This window comes from Muntiacus reevesi, chromosome 2, assembly GCF_963930625.1.
Source record: "Muntiacus reevesi chromosome 2, mMunRee1.1, whole genome shotgun sequence".
NCBI classification, from domain to species: domain Eukaryota; kingdom Metazoa; phylum Chordata; class Mammalia; order Artiodactyla; family Cervidae; genus Muntiacus; species Muntiacus reevesi.
Genome location: NC_089250.1, coordinates 230,242,602 through 230,263,013, shown reverse-complemented (window position 1 = coordinate 230,263,013; position 20,412 = coordinate 230,242,602). Strand labels below are relative to the sequence as shown.

Here is a 20,412-nt window from a genome sequence, read left to right as displayed (position 1 = left end):
CGTTACACCGTCTCCTGGTCTAAGCTGGCAGGAGAGGGGAAGAAGGAGGCGTCGGCTGGAAGGGCGGCAACCTCCTCACTGCAGAAAAGGGGAACTCAGCACAGCGCAGAGAGGCTCACGTAGGCCCCCAAGAGGAAGGGCAGAGCCCGGATTCCAGTTCTGGAGCTGGCTCGAAGACCCACCTACTGGGCTCTTCCCAAAGATTTCCGCTATTCGCCCATCCCTGCTTACCGGATGGTGTGCTGGATTCTGAACTAAGATGAGCAGTTCCCACATCCAGCCCTTTACATCCCTCTTCGTGATTCTGGCCGTTATCTCCACATCACCCAGGTTATTATCTGGTTAACATCTGTCTTAAAATCAACTCACTTTTTAAAGTTAAATATAATTATACAGGAAACATTTTACTGCTCTAATAACTAGAAGCCCGATATTTCTTGCCAAAACAAGACTGTAAAAATAAATACTTAACAACTATGATTCCTTAGAGGTCTGGCTGTTTCCGGATGAAAATTGTTTGCCATAGCAGCCGTGTCGTGTTTTACACACTTTAGGAAAAACTGGGATTCCAGCACAAGTTCTCCCAGGAATTCTGAATGAGAGGAGATAGAAGCAGGGATGGGGGAGAAGGGGGCAGGGGGAGCTGGAGAGAGAGGCAGCTACATTTTTTACCCGGATGCAGAACAAAGAGAGCCTTGACGGATCGCCCATGTCCTTCCTGCAGTGCGCACATATTTCCGGAAACGGCAAGTTATTTTTTACTCTGGAAAGCCGGAGGAAAAGGGTGGAGGCCTGGCTTCCTGTGAGCCTGCCCCACCCTGGAGCTCTTATGGAAAGCAAGATAACATCTCAGGGTAAGGAGATCCTTAGAGTCGCCCAGCCATAGTGTTAGAGTAGAATGAAGGCAGGCCTCCACCCTTCTGCTTCTGCAGAGAAGTCTTCAGTTTTCCAGACCTGCTCCGCCAGTTCTGCCTCTATCCCTTCCTGGTGATGGAAACCCGATGAGTTCGTTAATCTCCCTAAGTCTCAGTTTTCTCATCTGTAAAATGGGCATGATCCCTGATTCTTAGAGTTGTTTGTAGGGGCTAAATAGGATTGTTTGTGTAGAGTCAGCCAATTAACAATTTCCAGAACACCTACTATTTTAAGTGCTGAGTGCATAACTCAGTTCCTCATGTAGGGTTAAGCATGCAAGAAGTATTTGGAAAAATAGCATATATTATATACATATATATATAAATTTGTATAGTGTATCTTCCACAACACAGCAATTTTGGCCAATCCCCTCCTCATATGTGGTCTGCATCCTCTGAGCGACCCCTCTCAGCACTCCCTCATGGTGGTGACAGCATCCTCCCTTCCACTATGGAGACATGAACTTCCCTCTCCTTCTCCAGGAAGACAAGCAGAGCCCACTTTAGCCATCGCTGCCTCCTCCCTCTGACCCAGCCTCTGTAGAACACCCTGAACATTACAGGCACTCATGTGAAGTTTGTCATCTGAAATCCCACTGCCCACATAGCTGAGACCAGAGGTCCCGCAAAGCAGACACCTTTTGTTGGGCCGTCTTGTTCTGAGAGCCTAACAGCCAGGTGTGAAACCTGATTACCATGCACAAGGTTGAGCACCCAGAGGCTCCCCATCCAACCCCAACTTGGTGGCCTCCCCAGCACTTGAGCCCTACGGCGCTCTCACCTCCCCGGCTCAACCATGCCGCCCACAAACAGAAAATCTAATTACCAGGATGCTGAAGCCCTTGCCTCTGTGATTTAGAGACCTCATTTATCAAGAAACATTGATCATCATCTGATGACTTCCCATCACATGTAAAATAAAATCCAACACCCTTCCCCGGTTCACTTGGCCCCCATGCTCTGGCCTCTGCCCACCTCTCAGCTTCAATCCTTTCTCTTCTCACCCTTACCCTCCAGCTTCAGGCCACGGGTCTCCTTGTTGCTCTGCAAACACACTAACCACTCTCTCTGCCTAGAAGCTCTTCTCCAGATGTCCCCATGGCACCCCGATCCAGATTTCCGCTCAAATGTCAGCCTCTCCAAGAGGCCTTCCCTGTCCATCCTGTGTGTTGTTTTTGTTGTTCTGTCACTAAGTTGTGTCCAACTCTTTGCGACCCCATGAACTGCAACACGCCAGTCTTCCCCGTCCTTCGCTATCTCCCTGAGTTTGCTCATCACCGTTGAATCGGTGATGCCATCCAACTACCTCATCCTCTGTTGCCCCCTTTTCCTCCTGCCTTCAATCTTTCCAAGCATCGGGTCTTTTCCAATGAGTCCATTCTTCGCATTGGGTGGCCAAAGTATTGGAGCTTCAGCTTCAGCATCAGTCCTTCCAATGAATATTCAGGACTGATTTCCTTTAGGATGGACTGATTGGATCTCATTGCTATCCAAGAGACTCTTAAGAGTCTTCTTTAGCATCACAGTTCAAAAGTATCAATTCTTTGGCACTCAGCCTTCTTTATGGTCTAAATCTCACATCCATAGATGACCACTGGAAAAACCATAGCTGTGTAAAGTAGCACAAACACAGCTTCTCCTTTGCAGAATCCTTGTCACTGTTGAGACACTCTTTTTCTCCATTTTTTACACTTCCATGTGGAGGGAGACCAGCAGACCGTCTCTCTTGGCTCATCTCCCTACCCATCACTCCCTGTTGTCTGCGGGAGGACTGAACTGTCTGATGGCCTAGTTTGGGAGAAGACAATGGACAAGCTCAGCTCCGCCCCCTTCTTGGGGAGCCAGCCTTTCCGCAGAAAGCAAGTCCTCTTCTGTTCTCTGTCTCACAAAAGAGGCCTCCCACCTGCCCTGGATGGAGGGAGAAGAGAAGGCCCGAGGGTATCTAGCTGTGCCAGTTACTGGGCTCTGTCTAGTTCATGAGTAAAGCATTATCTAGACACATCCTTCAGTCAACATTGCTAGTTATATGCTTAAATATCTATTGCTCTTATGTTGACCTGTCAATTGGTTATGTATTTAGATGTGTTTCTTTTACCTATCACTGCACAACAAATCACTCCAAACTCAATAACTTGAATTAAGAATGTACTATTTTTCATGAGTCTATGGGTTGACCAGATAGTTCTTTTGCTTCCCAGGTTGTCAGTTGGAATGATGGACCAACTGGAAAGTCCAAAACGGCCTCACTTGCATGGTTGGTGTTTGGCGCTAGCCACTAGCTGGGAACTCATCTGAAGCTGTCTGCTGGGCCTGGAAGGAAGCTGTGGGGGAGGGTCTTGGCTTTCCTTCATATAGCTGCTTGGGCTTCCTCTCAGCATGCTAACTAGGCTCCAAGTAGGACTGTTCCACAAGCAAGTGTTCCAACGGGAAGGAAGTAGAAGTTGACGATCTTCTTCTTTCTGTAAAATTTTTATTTATTTACGTATTTATTTGTTTTTAGTTTTGGTTGCACTGTGTCTTTGTTGCTGCGAGCGGGCTTTCTCTAGTTGCGGTGAGCAGGGGCTCTTCTTCATTGCAGTGCTCAAGCTTCCTCTTTGGTGGCTTCTCTTGTGGTGCATGGGCTTAGGTGTCCCACGGCATGTGGAATCTTCCTGGCCCAGGGATTGAACCCATATCCCCTTCATTGGCAGGCAGATTCCTATCCAGTGCGCCACCAGGGAAGTGTGCCAACACTCTTCTTAAGAACTGGTTCTAGAAGCCCTGTATTATCACTCCTACTGAATTCTATGGGTCAGGGCAGTCACAGAGCCAGCCCAGAGTCTTGATGTGAAGAGCAGTTTATACCTACAGGTAGGGAAGGGCCAGAATTGAAGACTACTTACCACAGATGGGGGATGGAATGTTGAGCCCTCCAGACTCCTACAGTTACTTCCCCACACTGTATCACTCAGTAATTCATTCATTCATTGTCTCTTCCCTTCTACAAGTTCACCAGAGCAGACATGTTGCTTTGTTGATCGCTACAATCCCAGGACTCAGAACAATGCCTGACACGTCGCAGGTGCTCAGTAAATATTTGCGGAATGAATGAGTTAAACAGTCATTCAACTGCCCTCACGAACTACAGGAAGTTGAACAGGCCAACAAGAATTCACGAAAGAAGTGCAATTTAAGCTTGTATTTAAAGGCAGGTAGTCCTGGCAAGATACATGTTCTACAGACAGGTTGAGAAGGAGCCGTGATGGGAGCTGAGTTGCTCAGCCACTTGCCTGGTGGACACATGGCTGACCAGGACTCTCTTGAATCCTGCTGTTCCACTTTTGATACAGACAGGAGAGCAAATTAAAAGGAACTCAGGGAGCTTTCATTACACTCGATGTGTGTGTGTGTGTGTGTGTGTGTGTGTGTGTGTGTGTGTGTGTGTCCCACGGGAGTATGCAGAAGGCAGGAGGAGATGTAATCTGAATTTGCATTAGTTCAGCCCCAGAGACAGGGCTTTCCCTGAACTTGTATAGCCCACTCACTCTCATTAGCGGTACTGGTGGGATTAGCCCCCTCGCCACTTCCTCAGGCAATATATCTGGAGACATTTTTGTTGTGGTCACAAGTGGGGTGGGATGGTGCTACTGGCATCCAGCGACTGAGGCCAGGGATGCTCCAAACATCTAATAATTCACAGGACAGGCCCCTACAACAAAGAATTAACTGCCCCCAATACTGACTGTGTCATTGTTGAGAAACCCTGCTGTAAAGAATGATGGGAAAATACTGTGAATTAGGAGCATCTGGGAGCTGGCAGGCAATATTTGTAGTAGCATTTGGTCCAGAAATTGTGTTCCCACTTAAGATGACTGAGTTTTACAAATAACTCCTCCTCAATATTGTAGCAGTTGTAGCACATTAAACTGATGTTAAGGGAGCTTCAGCAGCATGGAAAATAAAAATGCAAAGGAGTTATAGAGGCAGAAAAATACATGATGAGAAGTGGCAGAAGCAGCAAGGTTTTTTCTGCAGTCAAGGAAAGAGCCTCTTGCATTTTTAAAAAAATATTTATTTTTATTTATTTATTGGAAGGACTGATGCTGAAGCTGAAGCTCCAATACTTTGGCCACCTGATGCGATGAACTGACTCACTGGAAAAGACCCTGATACTGGGAAAGACTGAAGGCAGGAGGAGAAGGGGACAGCAGAGGATGAGATGGTTGGATGGCATCACCGACTCAATGGACATGAGTTTGGGCAAGCTCTGGGAGTTGGTGATGGACAAGGAAGACTGGTGTGCTGCAGTACATGGGGTCTCAAAGAGTCGGACATGACTGAGTGAGTTTCACTTCACTTCTGGAATCCTTTGGCTTTGGCATACAAACTCTCAGTTGTGGCGTGTGGGATCTAGTTCCATGATCAGGGATTGAACACAGGCCCCTGCATTAGTCCCTGGACAACCAGGGAAGTCCTGAAGTCCTTTCATTTTAATGTCAACATTCCACCACCAAAATCCCACTCAAATCCCCCCTCTCTGTCTCCATTCCAGTGTTCCTGGTCCAAGCCACTGTCATCTCCCTCCTAGACCCATGGCTTCCCCACTGGCTCAGCAGTAAGGAATCTGCTTGCAATGCAGGAGCCACAGGAGACACGGGTTTGATCCCTAGAAGATCCCCTGGAGAAGGGCATGGCAACCCACTCCAGTATTCTTGCCTGGAGAATCCCATGGACAGGGGAGCCGGGCAGGCTACAGTGATAGGGTTGCACATAGGCCGACACTGAAGTGACTTAGCCGGCCTAGACCCATATCCCCTGAAGGCTCTTCCCAGATTCACTTCGCCCCCTTTGCCCCCAGGCTTCCTCCCCCAGGGAAAGGAGAGAGATTGTGGAACATCTCACATGGAACAAACAAAAGCGCTTGCTGTTTAAAAACCTGGGAAGGCTTCCCACTGCACTTAAAATGAAACACAGAATCTGTAACTGGCCCACCAGGTTCTGAAGGATCCAAACTTATTTGGGGCTTCCCTAGTGGTTCAGCTGGTAAAGAATCTACCTGCAAAGCAGGATACCTGGGTTCAATCCCTGGGTTGGGAAGATACCCTGGAGGAGGGCATGGCAACCCACTCCAATATTCTTGCCTGGAGAATCCCCATGGACAGAGGAGCCTGGTGGGCTACAGTGCGTGGGGTCACAAAGAGTTGGATGCAACTGAATGACTCAGCAACTAAGCACAGCATGGCACCTGTGGCTGCTATTTTTATTTATTATTTTACCTGTGGGTGCCCCCTGCCTCACAGCACACTCCAGCCATGAAGGGCTACTCACCATTCCTGGAATACTTCCAGCTCAATCCAGTCTCAGGTCACTGCCCCCATGAAACTGAAGGTCTGATGACATCTGGAGATGGGCATAGGCCAATCATATAACACAAATACTTGTAAAAACTGGTCCCAGTGCTGTGAGAGGGCCACAGTGACCCAGGAGCCTGGGACCAGGGTACTTGACACATGAGAGAGCCCAGTGAATGAATTCTTGAACAAATTACTCCAGAACTGAGATCTGATGGATGGGCAGGAGTTAACTCAGTGGGGAAAAAAAGCTGGACGAAGTAATGGCTTGTGCAAATACCCCCAGGCAGTGTAAGCTAGGCCAAGTGGAGAGAGGAACAGAGGAATAAACAGATGGATCTTGCAAGTGCTGCAAATCAAGGTAAAGAATTTGAATTTTACTCTGAGCATATTGTGAAGCTCTTGTAAGGTCTTAAGCATGAGATTAACTGAGGAAGTTTGCAATTTGAGAAGAAAACTCTAGACACAGCATCAATACTTGTAAATATTTCTCCCAATCTTATAGCAGTCATCGCTCCTAAAATTTAGACAGGCCAGGAAGAATTGTGAAGGAGACCCCACAACTGTCAATGAGAGAGATGACATGACTTGGACTAGTGACAAGGGAAATCAGAAACACTGAACAATTTGCCAGTGTATTAAAATTTGTGTGTGGCTAAGCACAGTTGTATTCTTCTTTGTTACTCTAAAGTCGTAGGTGTTACTATACCAAAGTAAAGAACCCAGGAAGACCTGTCATCCTGAGTCTGTTGATCAGATTAGTGGGTGAACCAAGCAATATGACAGGTGCAAGTCTGTCTAGTTTTGACAGCATCCCGAGGTAAGGAGGATCAAAACATTAGGGGTTTGGTGGGCTTCCCTTGTGGCTCAGACGGTAAAGAATCTGCCTGCAATGCAGAGACCCAAGTTCAACCCTTGGGTTGGGATGATTCCCTGGAGAAGGGAATGGCATCCCACTCGAATATTCTTGCTTGGAGAATTCCATGGACAGAGTAGCCTGGCAGGCTACGGTCAGTGGGGTCACAAAAAGTCAGACATGACTGAGCGACTCACACACACACACACACACACACACACACACACACACACACACGTGATTATATTGTCTTCTCTTGCTTACTGTCAATGTAAAGAATATTTACACCTAAAAGTTGAGAGTTATGTTTCATTTGGCAGGAATTTTTAGGACAGGCAGCATCTCAAGTAGCCCTGAGAGAACTGCTCTGAGGAGGCGAAGGCAGGAACCAAGTTATGTCGGAGTTCTGCAACAAAGGGCAGGTAATGTGAACATCAAAAGATTGTTAATTAAAGCAAGATGCAAGAGTGGTGGCTCACTGGAATCATTCCTGTGACATGCACCTCACCTATCTGGGGTCAGTATCCTATGTTTTCACATCCTAAATTTCCTCAGGGCTCACCGTAGGTCTGATGGCTACTAGGTGGCAGGTATTCTTTCCTTCCTGAGTTCCCTCAGGGCTCACCATCAGCGGTGACGGCAATCACTGAAGACTGTGATATCCTTGTTTACTGATATGGCAGGAAATACTTCATTTCTCATTACTTTTGCATAAGGGCAGAAAAGGGGGCCCATTGCACATAAGAGCACTCAGTACAGAGTCAGACTGCCTAGATTCAAATGCCTATTCCTGCCACTTCGCTTACCAGCTCTGTGGAACATTCCAGAAGCTCTCCATGCGTCTCTTTCCTCATCTTTAAAATAAGCATGATAAAAATAGCAACCACTGCCGGGGTTTTCGGAAACCAATACACACTCTTTCTGCCCCTCCTGCGTTCAGAACTGAGAAATAAAAGCAGGTGTCAGACAGGTAGAGATCAAAGTGTCAACTTTATTACTGACAAAGCTGGAGTGGAGGATGTGGCTGGGGTGACAATACTTCACCCAGTCACTGACATAGTGAGCAACCACAGACAGCAGACACACCCTATCTGGGAGCAGAGATCCTTCTCGGAAAGTTGGCAATTGGTGGGGTCTGACAAGTTCTGCTCCTGCCCTGGCGGAGTGTGGGCAAGGGGCACGGCACCTGTTCTTCCACAGTCAACCCTGCTGGAGAAAAGAGGAATACCCCCCTCCCCTCCCCATGAAAATGTGACAAGGGGAAAAATGTGATTCCCTCAACACTCTCTCATTGATTGCTATGGAGCCTAGAGAAAAACTGGTACGGTATCTATAATGTAGAATATAGACTCCATGAAGGTCTCTCCCCTGGTGCCAGTTGTCGTGGGTGATAGAAACCAGCCAGGTAGTCAAGGCTGACCGACAGATGGAAGTTGTGGTTCAGAAACTGCAGGAAGCAAGGGAGTTTCTTAAAAGGGGATTTCTCTCTCTCCTTGTTCCCTATACTCAGGAAACCTTGAGAGTTCCCTGAAGGGAAATGCTGACCAGGGTAGGAACTGGCAAGTCTTCTAACCAGGGGGATAAAAAACCCCAAAGCTGTATCTCTGGTGATACACTAACCCTATGACTTCTGAACAGAGTTCAAACGCCCAACTTTCTTTTATGGTTGTGTGTATGCACTACTTAACGTTGTTTCAGGGTGAGTTTTGGGGAAAGGGGAAGAAGCTGTAGTATGCTTTTCAAAGCAGTGTCTCTCTCAGTCCTAACAATTAAGCAATTAAGACTCACCAGCAGGGAAGTCGTTGGGAGCAAACAGGAACCACCCGGGGAAAGCCCTGTCCGATCACTGAACAATAGCAACTCCATTTAAGGTGAGGGCACTGAGAAGACAGGAAATAACATGCTGTGCTGACTCCAGCTCTCAGTGCAGTCTATTTGGGAGGACCCTGCTCTCCACCTGACCGGCCTCAGCCAATCTCAGGTCGTCTACCTGATGGATGAAGGTGGCTGGCTATACGGATACCTAGGGAGAAGCCCAGGGGAGCAGGAAGTTGTCCGTCTGTGAGCCTAGTGGTTCTCTTCCCTGTACTGAGTCATCTTTCGGTGGGGCACCAAGGGACCACACCTGTCTGAACTTCTGAGGCATATGGAAAACCCCAGCAGCCAGGATTCTTGAGAGCTTTTACCTTGGGTAATCCCTCTTACCAAGACCTTTCCCCTTTGGCCTTTCCAGCTGCAACATTTTAGATCCCCTTCTTTCTCAAGGGGCAATCCATACAGAGCAAGGGGGCCCCCAGGCTCACTAATTCAGTATGGCTGCATAATCCCCACAAAGCTTTTCTGTGAAAATAGAGCCCTAAAGATATTGCTAATTTAACAATAGCTAATATTGCATGCTCACTTATCGTGTCTAGGTACTATATTGATTTTCACAACAGCAGGAAGTACTGTTGTTATCCACATTGACAGATGAGAAAATGTGGGCTTAAACAAGTAATATGCTCATGGTCCCTAAGTATCTATTATATGACAACATTTAGGACAGAGAAAGGAAACCACTTTATCTTCCACAATCTGTTTTCATGGAGTCAGAGAACATAAACTATGGAAAAGATTTCGGAGATACCTGGGAGCAACCCAGGTATCTAAACCCCAAGAGGGTTTAGAGTGTACTTGCCCACGTCCCGCATTAAAAATCACACAGGAGCCCCTAATCCCTCATGTCTTATACCGCTCCTATAACACATCCTCCTCCTCCCCTCCCAGAAGAAACACTGTTTTGACTTTTCCTTAATCATTCTTTTGCTTTTCAATTCTCCATACACATTATTCCCATTTTCTTCTCTTCCTGTTACCATTTTTACTGAAATAACAACGGAAAGAGGGAAAACAAAGGAAGCAGGGAGGAGGGGGTAGGAGAGGAGGAGAAACGAGAGTGAAAGGAGGAGGGAGGAAGAGAGAGAACCATCTATCAACTCATGAGAAGCTGGATAACTTAATTTGCTAGAGCCCTAGGTTGGCCTTCAAAATGTCTGAAAGCAAGCCAAATCCCTAGCGTGACACTGGGCCAGTCTCGCCTATTGGCTCGGAGCTTCAATTTCCCCGCCTGTGCAACCATTAATTCACCAGCCACCAGGCCACTCAAAAGCCTCAGGGCCCTCACCAAAGGCCACCCGGGGCCCTCTCGAGCGCCATCGTCGTGCCAACAACAAACATGGCGACTGAGCGTGACGTCGACTTCTATCGCCTCCGCCCCCACCCCCACCCCCGGGGGGTGGCGACTGTCAATGACGGCGTTGTGCGGGGCGCATGCGCGGCGGCGGGGCCCGTCCCGCAGCTGCGGCGGCGGCAGCGAAGGGGCTATCTGCCCTCAGTTGCCCAGTTGCGGCGGCCGCGGCGGGATGGTGTAGCTGTCCTTTCGGCCAGGCGGCGGGGCGCGGGCTGGGGCGAGGAGGCCGAAACGGCCGACGCCACCTGACGGGGCTCGGGTGCAGCGGCAGCACGCTGAGGGGGCGTCGCCGCCGCCGGCCCCCGGCGCCGCCGCGGGAGGCCGCGCCCGCCATGGCGGCCCGGGCCGTGCTGGACGAGTTCACGGCGCCGGCCGAGAAGGCGGCGCTGCTGGAGAGGAGCCGCGGCCGCATCGAGGGCCTGTTCGGCGTGAGTCTGGCCGTGCTCGGCGCGCTCGGAGCTGAGGAACCGCTGCCCGCGCGCATCTGGCTGCAGCTTCGCGGGGCGCAGGAGGCGGTGCACAGCGCCAAGGTAAGTCCGGCCGCCGCCCCCGCGAGATCGCTTTCTCCGGCCCGGCCCCCTGCCGTGCGCGCGCGGCCTTGGGTTAATCGGGGGTCCCCTGGGCGCCCCCACCCCCTTCCCCGCGCGACCGCAGCCAGGCGCGGTGGTGAGAGCGCTGTTCCGAGCCTCGGCTTTCGAACCATGTGACCTTGGCTAGCGGTTTCATCCCCGGCGCCTCAGTTTCCCCGTGTGTAAAGTGGCGTTGACGAAAGCACCTGTCTCGGAGGGCTGTGGCGAGGATTCGCCTAGGTGTTGTGCAGAGGCTGGCCCGGAGTGAAGGCGTCGAGAATGTTGCCTGTTGTTCTCTCTCCCCCGCCTCCCAGCCCGCGGGCTGGTGCGTAGGGCCTGCTGGCTGGGCGCGCGACCTCCGGGCCCACCATCTCAGCCACTCTTCTTTTCCCAGGCCTCCGCTACAGGGATTCTGACCCTTCGAGGGATGTCAGTCTCTCTGAGAATCTGACAAAACCTTCGTAGTAGTGCAGTATTCAGAGAACATCAAGCAGAGAAGGGAATGTTTAATAATGGTGCTAAAAATAGCATTATTACTCGTATTGATTTTGTGTACCACTCACGTTTATCGAATGGTTATAGCACATCAGACGTTATGTGCAATACTTCAGGATTATCAGTTTCAATCCTTAAAAAAAAAAAATCCAGTGAGGTAGATTTTATTATCTTCCTGTCTGTAACAGCTGGGGAAACTGAAACTTTCGGAGAGGTGACTCACCTTCTCTCTAAATCAGCATTTCAGACTTGTACCTACTTAAGACATCTTCAGCTACTCCCTTCCCTCCGCAAGCCAAAATAACTGCGAGAGTACATCCTCCCCTCACCCTCACCCCACCCCCACCAGCCAAGTTTCTCCAGTTTTTCCCATCAAGTAAGTGGGAGAGTCACAACTCAGACAGAGGCAGTTTGTTTCCAGAGACCTTGTTCTTGATACCTATCTTCGAAATGATGAGCACTGGGGGTGGGGGGATCCTTTGTTGGCCTCCTACTTCAGAAATTTCACAATGCCCTTGAAGAATCTGATTAGCTGTAACTCTTGACTTTTCTTAGCTTAAAAAAAAAAAAAAAAAAAAAAAAAAAACCTGCTTGTTTGCTTTTAATGTGTTTAGAGAAGATAGGACATTTAACTGTATGATTCTTCTCCAAGCTTGCTTAAAGCAGTGCAGATGATGAATCAAGTTTACTTTCTTGTTCTTGATTTTTTTTTTTTTTTAATTTCTGATTTCAGACAGCTGGTCTTAACTTCTTCCCAGTCCTCTCCTGGTTTTCTCCTCCAGCTACCCAGTTTCTTCCCACTCGCCAGGGCTGAAAAGTTTGACATGACTAAGTCCTATAATGGCTTCTGAAGTTTCTTCCATGCATTCATTCCTTTCTTTTCCATTACTTTTGCAGCAATTAAGACCCTCTTTCTTTCTTTCTTTTTTTTTTTTTATTTTATTAGTTGGAGGCCAATTACTTCACAACATTTCAGTGGGTTTTGTCATACATTAACACGAATCAGCCATAGAGTTACACGTATTCCCCATCCCGATCCCCCCTCCCACCTCCCTCCCCACCCGACTCCTCTGGGTCCTCCCAGTGCAGCAGGCCCGAGCACTCGTCTCTTGCATCTCACCCGGGCTAGTGATCTGTTTCACCATAGATAATATACATGCTGTTCTTTTGAAACATCCCACCCTCACCTTCTCCCACAGAGTTCAAAAGTCTGTTCTGTACTTCTGTGTCTCTTTTTCTGTTTTGCATATTGGGTTATCATTACCATCTTTCTAAATCCCATATATATGTGTTAGTATACTGTAATGTTCTTTATCTTTCTGGCTTACTTCACTCTGTATAATGGGCTCCAGTTTCATCCATCTCATTAGAACTGATTCAAATGAATTCTTTTTAACGGCTGAGTAATATTCCATGGTGTATATGTACCACAGCTTCCTTATCCATTCATCTGCTGATGGGCATCTAGGCTGCTTCCATGTCCTGGCTATTATAAACAGTGCTGCGATGAACATTGGGGTGCACGTGTCTCTTTCAGATCTGGTTTCCTCGGTGTGTATGCCCAGAAGTGGTATTGCTGAAGACCCTCTTTCTTGATATGTGCCCTTTCTATTTCATTGCCTTCCCTCTCTCCCCACTACAACTTGCATGAGACAAATATTCTCCCACAAGAAGTCTCCTATTGCCTAGCTCATTCACTCTAAAAATTTTTCTGATTTTCAAAACACTTATTAATCCAAGCCCACTTTACTTTTGCAGTTTTCTGCCGTGGCATCTCTCAGCTTAAAACTCAGCTGTAGTTTGACTAGTCTCACTGCTTTTATTGTGTACTCTGCCTGCTCCAAGTTCAGCTTCACTCATGGCTCACTGCAGAGTGTGGAAAGTGCTGCTTTTGCTCTGCAGAAAAACCCTGCCAGACCCTCCCAGCTCCAGTCCTCTTGCCTGTCCCTGCTGTGCAACTCAGCATAAGCTAATTGGAAAAGGTGTGTCTTACGTTATCTTGGTAGTATGTGTCACCTGCTTGTTTATCTTTGTTATGTGTGTTGTGCATAATCCAACCTTCCCACTTGTAAGAAATCCCTTTTTTTTCCCCCTTGAGAGTTATGGGTAAGAGTTGAATGCCATACTCAAAGGCTTTGTTCTCGTTAATTTGTTTTGGAGTTTGCTTTACCTTTTGAGAAGAGAAAACTTGATTTTTAAAAATTAACTTGATTTCTAAAAACTAAGAACAGGAGGGACTTCCCTGGCGTTTCAGTGGTTAGCACTCTGGGTGTCCACTGCAGTCAGGGGGCATGGGTTCATTCCTTGCCAGGGAGCTAAGATCCTACATGTTATGCAGTGCAGCCAACAAAAAATTTAAGAATAGAACAAACTTCAGCATCTACAATATTTTAAGTTAAGCTGTGGAGGAAAAGATTTAGGGGAGGGAAGATTCAAGGGAAGAATTTTTACAGCTTTTTTAGCTGATATGTGTATGTGCTTAGTTATGTCTGTCTCTTTGTGAACGTATAGACTGTAGTCCACCAGGCTCCTCTGTCCATGGGATTCTCAAGGCAATGTCAGGCAAATGTATGCTCCTCGGTTCTTTGTCTCGTCACAACAAAGATTTGGAGTGACGGACATTAAGGCTCCCTCGGCGAGTCACAGCTCTCAGGTCTTGGACAGACCGTGTTATAGCTCTTAAATAAATCAGTGTTACAGCTCTTTTTCATTTAGATAATAGCAGGAAAATCCATCTTCAAGGCGTGAGGGCACATTGATCCAAAGACTCGAAGAGAAGAGCACCCCATCACTCGGGAGAGAGAAAGAGAGCGAGCCCGTTGGCTCCTCTTTTGTATGTTTTTTTCTTCCCCCTGGGCCTGTCCTATGCAAATTGGGCTTAGTCAGGAGCGCTGTTCTACCTGAAGTCCTCACTCCGGTCCTGGGACCTTCCTTTGGTCCTCTGCTTTATTTTTGCAGGCTTTTCCCTTCCTTGTCTTTTAGCCACCGCCATTTTGGATTCCTTTTCCCTATTCTACCTACCTAACAGCAAGAATGCTGAAATAGGTTGCCATTTCCTTCTCCAGGGGCTTTTCCCAACCCAGGGATTGAACCCATGTCTCCTGCATCTCCTTGCATTTGCAAGCTAACTTTTTCCCACTGAGCCACCAGAGAAGTAGAGTCTCTGATTTTTTGTTGTTTTTTTTTAGAGTCTCTGATTAATTGCAATTTTCTGGGTCTCATCAAGTGGTTCGTGTTGTTTTCTTGCTTTAAAAATGTTAATTCACGACTCTTCAGCAAATGCTTAGGTAGAGAAGACTGTGGAGGTTTAGCTAGGGCTCCATGGAGAGGTGAGGTGTGGCCTCTGGTAGAAAGTGATAATGTTCTGGGAAGTTTTTTTATAAAGGCACATGCTCTAGGAGTGACCACTTTTGTCAAAGGGAAATTTGTTGGAGGAAGTAGCACTTGAGCTGGTCTTTGAAGAACCAGGACATTCTCAGGTAGAAATGTTTGCGTGCAAGGACCTAGAAGCCAGAAAAACATGGAGTGTTTGGGTAGAAAGTGTCAAGGTGCCCTGTGAGAGGTGAAGCCTCCAGGGTCCCAAATGCAGGCCAGTTGGGTCTTATCAGTAGGGAGTCAGTGAGAATTTAGGGAAAGGATGAATTTGCTTGAAACTCTGTATTTGAAGACAATTAAGACTCAACTGTGGAGGAAACATTGTTCCAATTTAGAACTAGAGGTGAGTAGGTGAGGAGGTTGTCACCAGGGCTAGCAACTAAGTGTATATAGCGACTGAGGGAGAGATTTGAAGCCCCAGGGCAGGGAGGTGGGTGGTGGATACATTGTTTGACCTGGAGTTGGTGGGATCAGCTTTCCCATACTTAAAAGAAAACTTCTGTGCCAAGAAGTATGTTAGGTTGCCTCTTGACCTCAAGGAACCCACAGCCTAATAAGCCTAATATGGGAAAGTTGGAAACATTATTAAAGAGTTGATGTGCAATGTGTTGCATTAATAAGGGAAAGGAAGAGTTGCCCTGCCCAAGAGGGTGTACGGCCTTCAGATTTACATTTTTAAACATTGCCTGCATCGTCATTGTTTATACCACTTGGGTTATGCTGCTTAGTACTACTTGCTGGTTAATGATTATATGATTACAGAAATTGGGGTAAATGTTTAGCAACTTTTATAGCAATGTGACATTACTATAGGGGCTAGAGAAGCAGTGTCTGAAAGTGAGAGGGAAACTAGAAGGGGGCATTGTGCATAAGGGACCCGTGGGAGGGGACTGAAGTCCTAGGTGGCAGACATCATGGAAACAAAGGAGATTGACTTTCAGAGAGGAAGTGGAGGCACTGATATGAGCTGCCCAATTTACAAAGAAATCAAAGATGGAAAGCAAGGGTGGGATCCTTGGAGTCTGGCGTTGCTGGGGAGATATGAGGCTGAAGAGATCTCAGCGCCTGGGAGTGCAAAGAGTTAGATCCTTACTTTAGATCAAAGAGCCCCTGGGACCCGGTGAGGCGACTGCATGGGGAAGTGGCTGGTTGGTAGGAAGGAACTGGTGAACCAGGGTGCTCGTGCACAGTGTGGGCCTGATGTCTGATCTTCTCACCCAAAGGAAGCCAGACGTCTGCATTTCATAATGGGAAATCTGTTACAAGAGACAACTAATTTATGTTTTGAAAACCATGCATGCTGTGAATTATAGCTCAATAAAAGTACTACACCACTATATTTTTAAAATACATATTCTGAAAAAAATAAAAATAAAAATCAAGCATACTAAACAGAACATGTCAGTGGATGAGGTTCAACTTTTGGATTACATTTTTAGGACCTCTGCTTTAGATAGTAGGAGACAAGGTGAATGAAGATACACATCTATTTCCACTTGGGGAAGAGGGCATTTGAAGGCCTATAGTACTGTCTTAGTAAAATAGGATGCCAGTTTACTCCCAGAGAGGGAGGGTAAGAACTTAAAGACAGTGCAGTATGTCAGCATAGATGCAGTGGAACTGTTGGAAGTGTATTGGAAAGGAACAAAAAAAGTACTGGAACTGAAGTAAGGACCAGGGAAGACTAGATGGTTTGAATTTATTCTATCATTTGATCTAGAAATTCTCAAGTAGTTGATGATTTCCAGCACTCAGTATGTTAATGAAGCCAACACATAAAGACTGCAAGAGTCTAAGGTGCAATTGAGGAAGGCAAAATGGGGCCCAGGAAATATTTCTGAATGGTCATCTAGGACAGTCCAAGAATATGTAAGACTTACCTTCTACTATCAGTGAACTAATAGCTTGAGAGATTCAGACCAGAGTGGAGGGAGGTGAAGGCAGAAAGGACATATAAAACTGTAAGAGTCAAGGAAGGGACAGGACCTTCGACTGTGTCCCCTCCTACACTCAGGGGATCCTGCAGGCAGAGGACAAGTTCAATCAGTGTTGAAGAATTCTAGAGGTGACCGTTAGAGAGGCAGTTCAGAGATCAGAATCTTGGATATGAAAGATTTCTGAGGATGATCCTGAGGACCAAGGGGTGGTTCCTCAGTGGTCCTGGGTAAAGTGAAAGCATTCTTTTTAATTTAGAGAAAGAAATGAGAGGCTAAAGGATGATAGAGTGTGACATCTAGAGATAATGTAGTGCTGAGGTCACTGAGGTCCATAGCAGGGAGTTGGGTGCTCGAGTTAGTTCATGAGCTAGGAGCCTGTCCTGGGGGTTAACAAACGAGGACCGATTGGAAGTAAACAGCACGGTTGCCTGTTGTATGGCTTCTCCATGAGCCTTTACGGTACTGAATTTGCTACGTACAACTGCCCATCAGTTGGTGTTATTTCAGGCATTACTTCATGGCAATGAATAGCCACCATGAAGCATAGCCAGTGACCTACCAAAACCATCAATCTGGAGGACTTTTAAGGAGGGTAATTTGGAGGACTTAACAATCTTAAACACTGAAATTATTACTCAGTACACCTGAGAAGCTGTGGTAAAGTAAACTTAACATCCAACCTGCTTTTAGTTTGGGAGGAAAAAAAGAGAGGGTCTTATGAAGAGTTGGTGATTGTCTTTACTTGAGTTTTTGCTTACATATTTGTGGAGTAAGAGAGGAGAAAGATAAGGGTAAATAGAAAATGCAATTCCGGTAGAAGTGGTGTATATTACTTCACTGACTTCAGAGGGTTAAAATGGACCCTTGTGTTATTTAATTTCCTTTTTTGTTAGAAGAATTTGGTATCTGGTTTCATGAACAGATTCTTGAACAGTAGATTTGTTCATGAAGGAAATAATCCATAGATGTAATAGTGGGTAGTGACAGTTTTTGTTTTGATTTTACCAGAAAAGAGGTTGGAGGCCTTTTTGCATTTCCTGTAATGATAATTTTTAACTGACTATGGTTGTGAAAATCATCTTCTTGAGAAAAAGTGATTTGTTCAGTCTCTTTTTAATGGTTAATATTTTGGGGTTATACCAGAATGTTGAAATAAGGGATACTCACACTGGTCGTACTAGGGTCAAAGTGATTGCTTATGCCTCTAGTTTCCTCTTCCCGATTTGTTTACCAGCTAGTATTTTAGGTTTTAATTAAATCAGGGACATCTTGTTCTGTGTTGACTTTCTACTAAATTAATATAATTGTATGAAGTTAGAAATCTTGCATTTCAAAAACAATCATAGGGATAAGATCCTTACAGTAATTAATTAAAGATCTGCTTTTTAAAAAATCAGTTATGTCTTATGGAAACAACATAGGAAAATCCTTTTGTTTAAAGAAACCAAATTATTTCTTTTCTTTTGGCTGCACTGGGTCTTTGTCCCTTTGTGTGAGCTTTTCTCTAGTTGCAGTGAGTGGTGGCTTATCTTCATTGTCATGGCGATGTGCCAGCTTCTCGCTGTGGTGGCTTCTCCTGTGGAACACAGACTCTAGGTGCTTGGGCTTCGTTATTTGTGACTTGCTGGCTTAGTGGTGCACAGGCTTAGTTGCTTCTTGGCCTGTGGAATCTTCCCAGACCAGGGATCGAACCTGTGTCCTCTGCCTTGGAGAAGATTCCTATCCACTGCACCACCAGGAAAGTCCAGAATAATTTCTTTTAATTGCTAATTTAAGAGTTTGAGAGTCCCTTGGACTGCAAGGAGATCCAGCCAATCCATCCTAAAGCAGATCAGTCCTGGGTGTTCATTGGAAGGACCGATGCTAAAGCTGAAACTCCAATACTTTGGCTACCTCATGCAAAGAGTTGACTCATTGGAAAAGACCCTGATGCTGTGAGGGATTGGGGGCAGGAGGAGAAGGGGACGACAGAGGAGGAGATGGCTGGATGACATCACTGACTCAATGGGCATGAGTTTGAGTAAACTCCGGGAGTTTGTGATGGACAGGGAGGCCTGGTGTGCTGCGATTCATGGGGTCGCAAAGAGTCGGACCCAACTGAGTAACTGAACTGAACTGAACTGAAGAGTTTCCTTTCAACTTAGAGAAAATTTTGTTCAGTTTTAGTGCTGACAGAATTAGTTACATTAATTACTGCTGACAGAATTAGTTACATTAATTAGTTACATTAGTGCTGGCAGAATTAGAATTAGTTACATTAGGGGATTCACGGTTTGAATTTTCTGTGTAAAAGTCAGTTGTGATTATGGCACCTTTTCTTCGAAAATGCCTGCCAGTCACCTGGGATCTTATATCCATTCTTGAACCTACATGTTTAGTTCACAGTGTGTTTCATTATTAACCCTATTTTTAGAATATTTTTAAAACTAAGACAATTTAGGTTAATGCTGATGATATTATCTCTAATAGGCTGATAGATAGATCTAGATTTGGCTGAAGTGACAGAAATCTATACAAAATGGTTTAGTTTTCTTTCAACAAGAAGTCTTAAGATGAACAACAGTTCACAGCTGAGTAGTAGTTAGGCGCTGTCAGGGTCAAGGTCTCTGCAGTTCTTTCAGCCTTTCCCTTACGGTCACAAGATAACTGATGCCGCTCCAGCCACCACATCTCTATTTCAAGAAGGAAGAAAGAAGACACAGTAGCTTTCAGCAATATCCCAGCAGACTTTTCCTTATGTCTTGTTGACCAGGATGATGTCATATGGCCAATATGGAAAAGGAGCGAGGAAATGTTCAGTTTTAACTAGATTCATTACTGCCCTGAACAAAATCTAGATTCTGTTGTTAAAGAAACAGAACATAGATATTGGTAGACAATAGGAAGGACTGCTGCATCATATCATCTACTTCTTAAAATATTCCCTGAATCCCCACTGTTTTTTTAGGTTTGTTTTCATAAATAGAAATTTTTTAAATGAGCACTTTAGTTTCATTTTTTTTAAAAAATGTCATTTCTAAAGACTCAAAGTGAGCACACATCAAACTTGTATTTAACTCATCTGTGAGGTAACTAGCTGCATAGGAAAACTGGCTCAAGAAATATAATATATGATCAGAGGTACTGAAAAAAGAATGTTGGAATAAGACTGCTAGACTGGATAAAAAACTTGTTCATATCGTACAAGATAATGAAACCATAATTTTAGAGGTTATCTCAGAAATCACCTGTGTCTTCCCTGGACAAAAATCTGCAAGTTAATATGTTCTTGCTTTTTTTCAGTATAAAATAGTATGTCAAAAAAAAATACACCTAGAGCATACATACATGGGCAAACATTTTCCATAAAGAGCCATATAATAAATTTTCAGACTTTGTGAACCGGACAGGGTCTCTGTCTCATATTTTTCTTTGTTTTTGCTTTTTACAACCCTTTAAAAGGTAAGAACAATTCTTTGGGCCTGTACAAAAAGTTTGAAGTCTGGATTTACACTGTCCAATATGTGGCCATTACTACATTTGACTGTTTAATGAAATTAAATATTCATTTCCTCACTGTATTTCAGGTGCTCAATGGCCATAACCAATTTGGACAGTGCAGATATAGAACATATGTCATTACAGTAAGTTCTGTTAGATGGTTCTGCTCTGGCTATTAAATAACCCTTGGTTGGACAAAACTGCTAGATCATTCTCTAGTGTGGCAT

General features: G+C 45.7%; 1 protein-coding gene across 3 annotated transcripts in view; it reads left to right on the top strand.

The window, feature by feature from the left end:
* The first annotated feature begins 10,438 nt into the window (after positions 1-10,438).
* N4BP1 (NEDD4 binding protein 1) overlaps positions 10,439-20,412 on the top strand; it is a 54,306-nt gene continuing 44,332 nt past the window's right edge. For all 3 annotated transcript variants that reach the window (XR_010661671.1, XM_065925282.1, XM_065925281.1), the window contains exon 1: positions 10,439-10,859. Coding sequence is in view for 2 of the 3 variants with exons in the window: in XM_065925282.1 (XP_065781354.1) it covers positions 10,662-10,859 (198 nt within the window). In the remaining variant the exon portion in view is untranslated. The remainder of the gene's footprint in view (positions 10,860-20,412) is intronic.